We start from the raw sequence: 13,924 nt of genomic DNA on the forward strand, positions 1-13,924 counted from the left end.
GCTCTTCCATCATAGTTGACATAACGTCACAGAAAATTACCAGCAGGGATAACAAATTATTTTTGAGAAAAAATCTAACTTGAAGAGCAAACCAAGATGTGACCTATTAACAGTGCATGCAACTGAACATTTATGCTTTTACGATTCTCCCTTCAAGAAAAATATGTAAGAGCATAAACTACAATGGTTGAAAAAACTCTGCTTATCTTTGAAATCATAGGAAGTGTGATTTCTGGAATTTGAATGTAAAGTCATACATTTTAATCACATAGTATTTGAGTTCAAGCACCATTCGCACGTTTAATTTGATCATCTTCTATCAGCTCTCATCACATTAACTTTGTCTGATGACTGAAATGTTTTCCAAGCAGGATGAGGGACATCATGCAAATTGTTCTAAGAATTTCAATGTAAAGCACTTTTTCACTATTTGTTCAGCATCATCACTCCACCTATATAAACTAGGGAAGAAAAAGTATTATGCTACAATAATACTGACTTTCTTGCCTGCCAAAGTATGAATGAAAATTAGAGGGTACAATGTCTAAGGGGTGCACACCCAGATATGGTTAAGGCTGTAACATGATAGTAATGACAGAGTACTTTCAGATGGAGGGATAAAAATGTAGATAAAAGAAGTGATTTTTGTAGGCTGAACTATTTCTTGCTGTCACAAACTGGTAAAAAAAAAAACAAAAAAAACAACCTACGCTACACTTAATTTCTGTGTCTTGAGCTTAAAATTGTTGTCTGGATTTTGAGTTTTAAACCAAGCTGTCCAGCAAAGGTTCCCTACATGCTCTTGGGAAAATGTTTCTAAAGCACATAGGCACTTGTGGTCACACAGACCTGCCTCAGCCTCTGATTCCTGTACTCCAATACGCTTGTTTTCTTCATCTCCTGCTGCATTTGTACAAGCAAGGTATGAAAGGGGGAAAAAAGCAAGACAAAAACATGCATGCTTTGTTACAAGCTGATCAAATAAGAGGTAAACATCAAACAAAAGACATCCACAATAACATACAAACCCTCAGTCTGCAGCACACATTATTTTCTGAGTGAATTACAGATTAAATAAATGCTTTTCTTATATTTAGTATAATCTCTAACTACTCCAGTGAGTTTCTTCTGTAAGTAATGATGGTCATACGCAGCCACTTTCTTAATAAATTATTGAAGTACTGAAAAGTAGACAATAAATAACAAGGCAGAGAAAGCAGACATATACTGATACATCAGTGGTTCACAAGCATCTACTGCTTGACTATGCTTTAGTTTCTCTAGCAATAGAAGACAAAGCCTACATTCTCAAAGAACATAATTAAAACTGTGTACAAATCCTAAGCAAGTGGGCATTCTCACTACCTCAATATGTGCAGAGAAAAGAATGCAAACATTTTTCCAGGTTGGAAAAACAACACCTCAACTTTTCAGGTAATTGGCTTTGCACGTGGATTTCACAGAAATCCTAAAGACAAGCACTTCTCCATCAGTACTTACAGGTAAAAAAAAACCCCACTGCCTAGAGCATATCTAAATCTTAGAGAATATTACAATAGCTGGAAACAACAGTGAAGGTATGTATATGACTAAAGACACGCAACACCGATCCATTCATTTTATCCCACTTGCAGAGAAACTTTTGTGACAAAACTCACCTAGCAGTTAACAGCAGAAATAACACAACATTGAGCTACATAAATTGTGCACCATAATCCTGCTTTCTCTTAAATGTCAGTTATTAGGTGTATTCTGATGTGAAGTAATATACCATAGCTCTTCAGTGTTCAGATTATGATTATTACTGACTTTTTGTACTCTTCTTACAGATTCTTTACAGTTATCACATTACTTGTATGTGTAACTACATAAGTCAATGAATTATTCTACTTTGGGATTAGCTTGCATGCAATCACTATTTTAGAACTGCTCATTCTAACAGGTTACTCCTAATAGGGAAGAAGATTTAGGTAATAATCAATGCCAACATAGTGGAAACTAATTTCTACCCAGATATCTGTTCTGCAATTCTGTGCTAAAAGCATGGCATTTAAATTCTAATTGAAATTTTGTCCATGTTGTAAAATATTCAGTAGACACACCATGTCTACAGTCAAACTTCTCTTACAGAAAAAAAATGTTGCATATAAATGCTCTGCCAAGGACTTTTCACAATTTATTTTACCATGAAAATTGAACTAAAATGGTTTTGGCACTTTTGTACCCCAACATATAAATAAAGCATGGTTGTCATGAACGCAGCTGTATGACTGTTCGCCCTTTATTTTTTTTATGCCCTTGCTAGACTCAAACCTAGAAGTTAATACCTCCAAATGGTATGAAGACAGAAGTGTTTAATTCTTCCTTTTGGCAATCCGAAGCAAATTATGGACCATTGCTTCCTTTAAAAGGCAGCAACCTTTCAAGTAATCATAAGCCTTGCGCTACAGGTAGCATTTCCTCAATTTTTTTTACTGGAAATTGTACTAACACAAATAAAATATTTTAATGGTCCTCATAGCAATTAGGGGTTGAAATCTGGTACTTCCCCAGAAAGTGAACTAAGCACCCACAAATAAAACACAAAGGTATATGTATATTTTTTGCAAATTCCCAGGAGAATTCAACAGCTTGAGGTAGCTTCCTGCAAGGCAGCTACTCTTCTTTGCTGTCAAGCACACATAATGCAAGACTTACACTGTGCAAGAACTAGGATTGCACAGCCAGTAGCGCAGAAATACATGCACAAAAAGGGAGTGAATGAAAAGATATTTCTGCAGATTTTATACTGCAGTTTGACTCAGTCATGACGTTCTTAACCTTTCTGAAGTTAGTCCAGGTTCCTGTCTTACATGATATATATGTGATCAATCATGTCCTACCAAGCAAACTACCAGTATGCCATGTATTTTTAAAAGGCTGTGAAGACAGCTGACAGAACATAATAGAACTACGACCAACGTGAATACAAATTCCAGGTTCTTTGCAATTGCATCATAAATAAGCTTTTTCTACATTCCATCAAGCTATGATAGACTGCTGAAAAACACAAAGTAAAATTCCTTCTCATTTTGCAAAATTATGACACAGTTCACAGGAAACAATGGTCTGATTGAGAGAAAATAGTAAACAGTAGTTCTGTTTTCTTAACTATCACTCTATCTCAGCAGCTCACATACAATACAACAGTACAATTGTCAGTATAGCTATTTTCTTTTCAAAAACATGAAAATGTAGGAGTTATGGCTGTCTGTTATCTCTGATTAAAGTTAATCATCTACTGCTGTTAATTCCATTTGCAGGTAATTTTGTTCTGGAATAAGACCACCCATAGATGGAATTAGGACAGGCAGCAAATAAGTATTAATGCCAGCTTTAATGGTCTCTGAAATAACTTACGCAAGACACCAGATTATTATGAGATCACGTAATTATAGTCTGAACCACAGAGCATAAATAGAAGGGCAAATTCTGCCTGAGCTCCACTATTTGCTGATTTTCTCAGCACTTCACTTTTATACTTTCAAGTTTTATTACGGCTGCATGTCGACACAATTTTCTAGTTTTTTAACCCGAGTGAATGAAGTTGTGGGCTCTTTTTAGAGATAAAGAAAGAAAGGGTTATATTTATTCTTTAAAATGAAAAGGAAATATCTCCAATACTTTCTCTTTGGCTTGTAATTAGCAGCAAATCTAAAGGGGCAATACTGATTACTTTTAAGGTCTCTTTATGTTGACCTATTTCAATTAGCAGCAAGCAGTTCATTCTTCAATAAATATTAGGAAGAAGAAATATATGGCCATAAATGTGAGGAAAAAATCTTGATAACACTTAGAAGTTATAAATATTTCACTATTCTCTTACTGTCTATCATACAAGTAATATAGAACATTTAAGAAGTCTATAAACATTTCAATGCATAAATAGGGTTCAATTTAATACTATTATTCCTCTACAAATACTGATTATCAACAAGACATCTCTAGCATAACTTAAAAATATCGTAAGTACAGCTAACAAAACAATCTGCTACCAACCTGCTCAGGCTTTCTGGGACCCCATCCAACCTGATCTTGAACACCACCAGGGATGGGGCATCTCATCTGGGAAGCCTGTGCCAGTACCCCACTGCCCACTGAGTAAATAATTTCTTCCTTTAACCTAAATCTGTCCGTGTCCATCAGTATCATGCATGGAAAGCCTCTCTCCATCTCTTTTATAGCTCCCTTTAGCAACCTAAAGGCCATCAGGAGGTCTCCTCAGAACCTTCTCTTCTCCAAACGGAACAAACCCAGCTCCCTCAGCCTTTCTCCATTGAAGAGGTGCTCCAGCCCTCTGACTTGTGTTTCAGAGGCATCCAGTGATTCTTTAAACAGGTTGATCTGACACTTGAATGTGTGGCAGCTGCACTGATTAAAGAATTAGCCATTATTTCATGATGACAAAATAATGTAAGTGGAATACAGCTGCATGTTCTGCTAATGAAGGGAACTGAGAAGAAGGCACGGATGTTAACGTTCTACTGTTAGGAATGGACGTTCATAGCTACCTGGATAGATTTCTTAAAATAAACTTCTCTAGCTCTTATGGAGTTTTGAAATAAGGTATTTTGGGAAAATTTAGATATCCTGGAGCAAAGATCTGCAACCATGAGCAGTTCACTGAACTAAATCTCAAAAGATATTTCATTAAATCCAGATCCTAATCTGTAAAGCAAGTACCCAGAGTTTTCTTCCTGCAGCTTCCTTCCTTTCCTGTTCAAGTCACGTAGCTGTAAGCAAGGCTCTCATACAGAACATTGCACTGGAACAAGAAATCTCCTGACCTACAAATAGCTTCCTCACTTCTACCTGAGTCCCAGCACTTCCACTATATTTTAAGAAATGTTACACAAGCACAGCTATTTGAATAACAGATTATTCAAATTTTTACAAATTAAATGAAGATAATGTATGACCTACAGAGGCATTTCTTATTCCTTTATAAAGATTAAATGGCTTCTAACAATTGTCTAAAACATATATTTAAATAACTCTTTTCATCAGTATAATTTTAACTTAATTTTGTCAACAATAACATCCTTCATTTCGAAATACAGGAAGATTAACCTTCCCTGCATGCTTCCACGCAATATAAAAAGCTCCCTCATTTACATTAATTATATGCTTCTATAAGAACAGAAAGGGCTACTTCTCTGAAACAGTGACGTTCTCTAGTACAACATTCGTTATTAAGACAACTCTTCTGATTATCAACTGATTATATAATAACACATACAGGTCTACCTAAAGTAAGATTTTGAGATTTACTCACCAATTTATTTGTTAAATATAACATAAACTCCTTTACAAGTCAGTGTTTTCAAGTCTACCAAAGTTCAGCGTTGGTTTTTGGTTTTTTTTCTTGCACTTCAATTGCTTAAAATAACCTTTTGTAAAATGCGATTCTCCAACAGTCAAAAACTATTATTAATCGTAATTATACTCTGTCATTGCTAGAAGTTAGGTAATCTTCTGTTCCTGTGGAGGCTTATTTTTTTTATAGAAAAAGATGAGTTCCCTTAAAGAAAATGTAAAATCCTAAAGATGGATAGAAAAGGCCTCAGAATAAAATTACATTGTAATTGGAATAGGATCTCTTAATTCATTATAGGAAATCACATAAAATACTGCCTGAAAGCTGGATAACTATGGACTCTGTTTTTAACCAAACATTTATATATGTAAAATAAAATATGCAATGCGTCTAGATACTGTAGCTTGAGTCTCTTGTGACACTGATTGCATTTTAAAACTCTATTAACTGTGGATTTCAAAATTTTCCATTGCCCACATTTTCCAAAAAAGACCACTTTAGACAGAGGTATGGGAAAATATTCCTCAGCCTTTGAGTAAATACACAGTTTCTCAGGTCCCATCAATACTTACCAGAGAAAATAATTCTACCAATCCTATAAAAAAATGATTATTTCATTGTATTTATTGTATTTCTCACTATAAAACCCATGTTGTAAATAGGATCGCTACTCTCTCTAATCAGACACAGTGAAAATGTACAGTACTTCACAATAGCTGCCCCGGAGAGCTCACAGTCTAAGTACATATGCTAAGCAGCGAGCAGGGTAAGTGGCATAACATGAAAGCGAGTATAGCAATGACAGTAAATATCAGGTGATTAGATGCGATTATTTCCTGGCACATCTAACTGCATTTCATATCAGCATTTCACAACACATAAGAATACGAAGAAATGAATATACTAGTGTGATGATCTGAGAAAACAGAGTTTCTTGTCATGAAGTTTTGCTTCCAAAATGGAAATAAGCACCATAAGCATTGTAAATACTAAATTAAAAAATCTGATGAGACAAATACAGTTATACTACATATAAAACCCTCAGTGGTATAACAAAGGACTGCAATTGATATCTTATGTCTGGTTAAGCAAATTAAAAGGTTTCAATTAAAAAAAAAATACAAAGGGATATAATTTTAAAAGGAAGTATTATCAGGTTCTTTTTTGAAAGACTAACTTGATTCAATTAATTTTTACTTATATATTTTATAAAAAATCTAATTCAGCACCTGCATAAATTACATTTGCAATAAAAATGTGGTTTTGATTCAGTGCATGGTTGACATTAAACATGTCAGATATCCTCATGTGCTTATCTGCATGAAGTACTAATCCTGAAAAGATGCAAATATGTAGATTAACTGGCTTCAACATAACTTGAAATATTCTTCTTTGTTTAATGTAAATCCTTTGTTTTAAAAATGAGTATATGTCTGGGTACTTTTTAATGATTATTGCATTCAGATAACTTCACTTATTCTTTCTTTCATGTAGAATCCTGTAAAATCTATGAGTCATAGGTCTGAATATAAAAAAGACTGAACAATTATCACAATGTTTCTGACTATGTCTATGCAATAAAGTAACATCAATTGCAGTTGGGTTTATTTTTCCCCAATAGAGCCTCTCAAAAAGGCTTTCAGGTGAAAAACAAACCCTCCTTTATGTACAGACCTTCATAAGGTTCTATCTCCTTGTCTCCATTGTCTAGGGAAAGTAACAAAAACAAAACAAAAAAAAGAAACAAAAAAGGGAACCAAAGCACAGGGGTTAAAAACAAGGTAAGTTTTATAAAAGATACAATATACATGTTCAGAAGGATAAGGGAAAAGAAAAAAAAAAAAAAAAGAAGGAGCGCATATGACCATTTAAACTGATTTTGCACAACACATTCAGTAATCAAAAGTGGAAAGGTGAAAATGTATTTGCTATCAAAAATGTGTCTACAGTCCTTTTTCTAAACATTTTGGAAGATGCCTCCATTGACCAGTGCTTTTACAAGACATTAAAGATCAGCACAACAACAGTATCTGTAAAGCATGAATTATGAAATAAATATCTTGCTGGCCTTTCCTATTTTAAACATTATTACCTCTTTTCTTGATCTTCCTGTTTCAAGGTGCAGAGGTTTTATATTAGTACTCTGTAACATACACCATGTGTGCCCACAAGCGATCAGCTACGCTACTAACTCCCAAAAAGAAGTTTTATCACTAAACAACATAGAAAATATCATTTCCTGCACCTGTTGAAGTCAATGACAAGACATCTCTTGAGTTCAAAAGGAATAGGATTACGCTAATAGTTCATCTTGGTTCATACTGTTGATCACTACTGCAATGCTGATGATCCAATTCAGTCAAGATGTTAAAATATAATAAAATAGAATATAAAATACAATATTATCAAATCCTAGTTCTGTGCACAAAATCTCAAGAGTTTTAATTCCCAAAAGAAAAATCAGAAACATACTTGACCTCTGTGAGCATTTTGCAGTGTCATTAAGGAGAAAACCACACACTTACTTCTCTCCAATGTCCCTTTTGGTGGGAGCTGTGGTAACTGCCTGCCCCTTCTTCCTACTACTGGAGTACTCGATGGACTTGTCTGAACAGATCCAGTTCGAGGATGTGACCTATGAGACACATAGCAAAACAAACCATAGCAATTAAATGGCACATTCATCCTTAAATACCTTCCAGAACTGATAAAAGTACTAATTAAGTTTTGGCTCACTTGGGACCCTTGCATTCTCATACTGAAACTATTAATTCTTAAAATACAACAACAAAAAAGGAAATATCTCTCTAGAAAAAAAAAAAATAAAAAGAAAGAAAAAAAGAAAGAAAACGAAAGCACATTAGCTAGACTAAGGCTAAACATCCATAAGATGATTGTTTGCACAGTCAAGCCAGAAAATGTACTGTATGTACATTCATGCACATATGGACATAATACATGCATGCACATACAATTTTTACAGGCCAAATTCAACTATGTTTATTCAGTTTTTATTTGGATAAATTCCCATTGAATGGTAAAGACATTATAGGGATTTAAATAATTGAAGTAATAAACTGAAGAACGATGCTGGGATTTGACCAACTGTCACTGGGGATTAGATGGTACTATCTTTCACTTTCAGAAAGCAAAAGAATGTATTCTGTAGTTCCAAAATAAGGAGAAGCGTGCTGAATATCTGCAAGACCAAAATTTATTCAACTTTTTACTGCATTATGTTTAAGCTCAGAGTAATGTATAGACATCTGCAAAGTGTCAGTCGGTAAAGTGTTTAACAGGAACAGTACAGACTATGGCACAGTAAAATGTAGTCAGAGGAAATGGTGGTTAAAATGGCAGTAAAAACACAAAGTTAGTACAGTCCAAATGAAGAAACACTTTTGTTTTAAAAAGGAAGTTTCATTTGATGTTACGATGGTTCTTCCATAACTGATGTCTGATGAACACAAACAATTTCTCATTCTGTAAGATAAGAATATGATAGTTATGAGGTGTTTCATGTGGGAAACTATCTAGGAATCCTGGTCAATGAGAAATCACAAACAAATGCAGTTAAATACTGTTAGTAGACAATTTAAAATGGCAGACACACCATTATATCCAGAATAGAATATAAATAGTGTGTTGACACTGACAAGGTTAGTATCTACTACTACTAGTGATCAGCTAAGAATGAGAGGCGATACCAATTAGCTACTGGTAAAATAAAATGGTGAGCTGGTGGGGCAGAAGGGGATTAGTCTGATTGATTTGTCTGTTTCACCTCGGTAAGGCAGGTGAAGGAGGGGCAGATCTTCCAGTCATTAATGAAGGCATCGACCTGATGAGGTTTGAGTCAGGACGCTCTGTGGATCGGGAGCGGGAGTTGGTCCGCTCTAGCATAGGACGTTGCTCTGTTGATCTGGATCTTTGATATGGCTGTCTATCTGCTGCTTCACAATTCCTGTAATGTTAGTCAAAAAGCAGCTCGGTTGACTTTTCTATTAGTTGTAAAATATGCTGCATGATACTGGTTTGGAGAAAGTCATTTTGTTATGTACATTTTCTTTGGTAAATTTCTGAGTTCGCTTCATGATTACATACAGTTTTTTTTAAACATGTATGCTTTGGTTTGCTCCAAACTCTTGATAAATGGGCTGAAATGTTTCCAGTGTCTCAGTAATGACTATCTATGCAATAGTCTGTTTCCTGACAATTTCTTAGTAAAAAAAATATTGTTAGTTTGTAATTAATTCATCATTGTTGGAGGAAAAGAATATATGACACAATTAAGTCTCCCTGAAGCTTAACTGTGCATTTTGATCGAGCATTTTAACTCCCATCACTATATTTTTTTCAGACTGCATTATCTTCAGAGGTGCTGATCTTTAACCACTATTTGTGGGAAAGTCCACAGCAAATTCAGGCACGTTCCAGATGTTATAATTACTGTGTAGCACTGTTAAATGCTACTAAACTCAAAATGTCTGCCAAAATACTGGCTAAGCTATACTGACAGATCCATATGCAGTACACAGACTACTGTCAGAAGATCTACAATGCCATTAGTACTGGCAGATGTTCTTTGTAGTAGACAAATACTGGTTTACAATAGGAAAAATATAAAGTCTAGCCTTCATCCTAAAGAACAGTGACAAAACAGCAATTAAAACAGTCAGCATTGAAGACACAACAGAAAGAAAGCACACTGATCAGAAAATAAATTTCTGGATGAACTAGTTTTGTCTCCTACTATCATAACTGATTAATCATATAATTTCTTTCAGAAATTAAACAAATCTCACCTTTCTTGACAATGTAACTGCTCTGTTTACAGGGAGTAATAATGGCTAGCAATGTGCAAAAACAGATAAAATCACTGTAATTTTAAAAGTAAAAAAATACACACTCCTGAAGCTGCTCATTAATTTCGTACTCCTTCTATGAGAGCACCTGAATGGCAACAGAATAAACATCATGAATATATATAACCTTCTGTTCTTTCTCTTGAACTGTGTTGTGCATTTCACAATGAAGTCAGAGTGATTGGACATGCAGCAAAAAGCCAAAATTTATTTAATATCAGAAAAGAAAGAGCCATACTACAGACTCATTATGAGGAGTCTTAGGTCATTAACAGCACTTTTTTTTCTACAGCACCATACTGAGTCAGAATATAATTTTCTCTATGGTGGCTAATTTCGCTGAATGGGTGGATGCATATTAAAATGAATGTCTCTTCATTCCTTCCATAAGGTAATCATTTGATTCTTTAAGGATAACAAGACATGGCCACAGACAAGTTCAGAATAATACCATTCACCATGAACCTATGTCTACAAGCTCATAACAAGAAAACACACCACAGCAAGAAACATAAGCTGAGGCACTAAAATATCAGAAGAAAAATACAATAAGCCTAGCACAAAACCACAATAAAATTACCTCACTTCTTCTATCAGTTCTGTTTCTGAATGTGAAGCTTCATCAGCAAAAACATCCACTGTCTCGCTTCTTTTACATTGTGGGCAGACAAAGAAACACAACCTTAGCTTTGATTTGAATGTTGCTTAGTTTGGGTAACTTTTTAAGAGTTTTCAGTTATAAAAAGTGCACGCTTTGACTAAGGGAATTTGAAATGATTCCTTAACAGCCCTGATCCAGACAAATCATCCCTATCATCTGTAACCACATGCTTAAGATTAGTGAGCCCACACATACTTCCTTTCTTCTTCTGGTCTCCTACCAAAAATGGGTATCATTCCATCTCCAATTTCTCCTTCCCAACAGCAGGACATACAGAGGAAGAGAAGCAGCAACCATGATTCACTTAAACACTTAATGAGAAGTTAAGCCTCTTTCATTACTCACTCCTAAAGCCTCATTTTCTTTAGCTGTTAAATAAGAAGTGGCTTTTAGGATGATAGAGATCTAACTCACTGCCTCAGAATGTAGGAAAACATTTTTTTACCATTAAGACCAATACTAATATCTTAGAGGGCATGTTTCTGTTATTTCTGTACTCTCTGAAGACTATCATGAAAGCCACTATATCTAAAGGCCTCATTTTGCATATTCAATAGTTAATCTAAATATTCCATTTACTTCAATCTGCACCTGGCATTTACTTCAGGAAGAAAAACAACTGAGACTTCCAGTAAGTGAAGGAGAGCACAGATTTTGTCAGTGAACCTTTTGCTTTTAGATCAACCCTTGGTGCCACTGTTGCTTCTGTAGATCAGAGGATCTGAAACTGAATCTTGAGGTTCATTTATTACAAGTTACAGGTTTAGATGCTGCAAATATCTGAGTACCCACAGTCCAGCAAATGAAATGGTATACAAGCACAATGACAGCCTTCTGTGTGAAACCATCCCTGTGTGGCTTTTAATCATACACATACCGAAAAGAATTAAAAAGACACATTAGTGTCTAGAGTGAAATGGGCATGTTCTTTGTTTTAACGTTCTGGTATTTTCTTGCCCTTTCCACAGTAGAAATGTACAGTAATATCCAGGTCTTCAGAGAAGAACTGTCCCCTTTACAGAAATAATCCCACTCCAATAATCTGCTTGAGCAGCAAAGCTCCCTAACACAATATACAACTATACATTAACATCACAGGGGGAATTAAAAACAGACATTAATGACTTTTCAGACTTCATTCTTCAGTGCTTATGTTCCCAAGTTATCTAGATGATACTTTCTTTTAGTCTGACTTAAATCATAAAATATGATTTTTAAAGAGGAAAAAATAATAGTCAAGGTATTAGACAGCCATAATATTTTAAAGTACACAACAGCTGTTCATCTCTGCCAACAGACTTGTCATTATAAAAAATAAAGTTAATGAAAGGTCAAATAATGACTTTTCTTCTCACAGTATTGCCTAAGACAACATCTTTCTTCTAAGAAAAACAAGTTTGGTAGGTGGGCTATTCCTCTGTCAAAATCTGTGAGACTTGTGAGCATAACTATCACACCAAGGAAACAGTAGAGCAATGTCTACATCTTAAGCAAGAACATCTGCCACACTTGCAGGAAAGCTCTGCAAGCAATAAAAATTTAATAACTCATCCAAATTAGAATTAGAATCCCATCATATCTAGGTAGCAATGTATATTCTAGTAACTAAAATATCTAATAAGATGTGCTACAACATTTTTTGTTAACTGCTGGTTTATCTGAGTTGTTCTACGCTCATATTCCAGGAATTTCAATAGATAATTCTGTCCCAATGCAGAAAGTAACCATTTCTGATTTTAAATTTTTCAGATTTGTTACTTTTCTTAACAAATAAAAGGGAAACTTTATAAAAAATCAGTGCATTAATTGGTCCAAATTCATGTACAGAGAAAGTCGCATAAAAGATAAACATTTTTCCACAGTAAGCCACTGTAAGATCTTACAACACAAATGAGGATTCTTTCCTCAAAATAAGTGAAAGGAGTTTGTTTGAAATCCCATGTTTAATATTGCTTTACTGTGTTCAAGTCTGAAAAAGTAGACATTGAGATGATGCCGATCAAAATGTAAAAAGTATTCAGTTTTTCTTGTAACAAAAAAGTGAAGAAGTAAAAATAGAATTGCTGTAGAATTACTATACACTACAATTCAGCTCCTAGAACAGCTTTTCTTTTTTATCTAGAAACACCAAACACAGAACAAAACAACAACAACAAAAAAAAAAGTAAAATAAAATACAACAATACATTTTCTAATGATCCTAACTTCAAACTTCAGCTAATATTCAATTGTAATACCTGTCCGTGTCTGTGGATGGTTGCTGGATTTCAATCCTTGGACATGTTATTCTTCTACTATCTATAGAAACTTTGCTGTTTAGTCACAGACACAAGATCCTCTGTTAGCATAACATAAATAAACATGTCTACAAACAACTGAGAATTCCAGTACCAAGCAAACTTAAATTTTTGAGTCATAAGTACTGTCATGGAAAATGGAACATCACTGCCAAAATATTGAGATGAATTGAGACTGGACAGCCTTGCCAAATCACCAGTTCATACCCTTTTAGAAACTAAATACAAAATTGTGTGCTATACTATACTATTTAAAAGCAAGAAACATCATGCTTTTAAATACCCTTGCAGAATATAAGCAAGAATTAAAGCAATGCATTTTTGCTGCAGTAGTATTCAACTATGTTTTATGTTTCTATATATATACATATATGTACATACATACACACAAATATACACATACAAATACACACGTGACACTATTGTGTATACAGTAACTACAGGTATATCTACATGACAGTCACAGGAATGACTACAATGCAGCACATCGTTATCTGAACTACTTTTCTACTAGTTAAGGCAGCTATTCAGGCAAGCAGAGAACTGCTGCAATGTCAGGCACGCTGTGCTCTTCACTGCTGTGTGCATACAGCTACAGATACAGAAACAGCTTCTTACATTTTGCTTAGATATCTGTCTATGGCACTGTAGTCATTTAGTGATTCTGTCAAAAACATATCTAATCACACTAACACACAAGGGCATGACACAAACACTAAAATGCTTAAAGAAACCACATAGAGCT

General features: G+C 34.6%; 1 protein-coding gene across 45 annotated transcripts in view; it reads right to left on the reverse strand.

The window, feature by feature from the left end:
• RIMS2 (regulating synaptic membrane exocytosis 2) overlaps positions 1–13,924 on the reverse strand; it is a 402,507-nt gene that overhangs the window by 107,119 nt on the left and 281,464 nt on the right. For 26 of the 45 annotated variants that reach the window (XM_085537158.1, XM_085537163.1, XM_085537143.1 and 23 more), the window contains one exon: positions 7,882–7,991. In XM_085537158.1, coding sequence (XP_085393284.1) covers positions 7,882–7,991 — 110 coding nt within the window. Of the gene's footprint in view, positions 1–7,030; positions 7,064–7,881; positions 7,992–9,140; positions 9,321–13,924 lie in introns of all 45 variants that reach the window. The other 19 variants (XM_085537160.1, XM_085537142.1, XM_085537140.1 and 16 more) reach the window with 3 other exon arrangements.

The sequence above is a fragment of the Coturnix japonica genome, chromosome 2, assembly GCF_054131305.1.
Source record: "Coturnix japonica strain WE chromosome 2, WE-NBRP24, whole genome shotgun sequence".
Taxonomy (NCBI): Eukaryota; Metazoa; Chordata; class Aves; order Galliformes; family Phasianidae; genus Coturnix; species Coturnix japonica.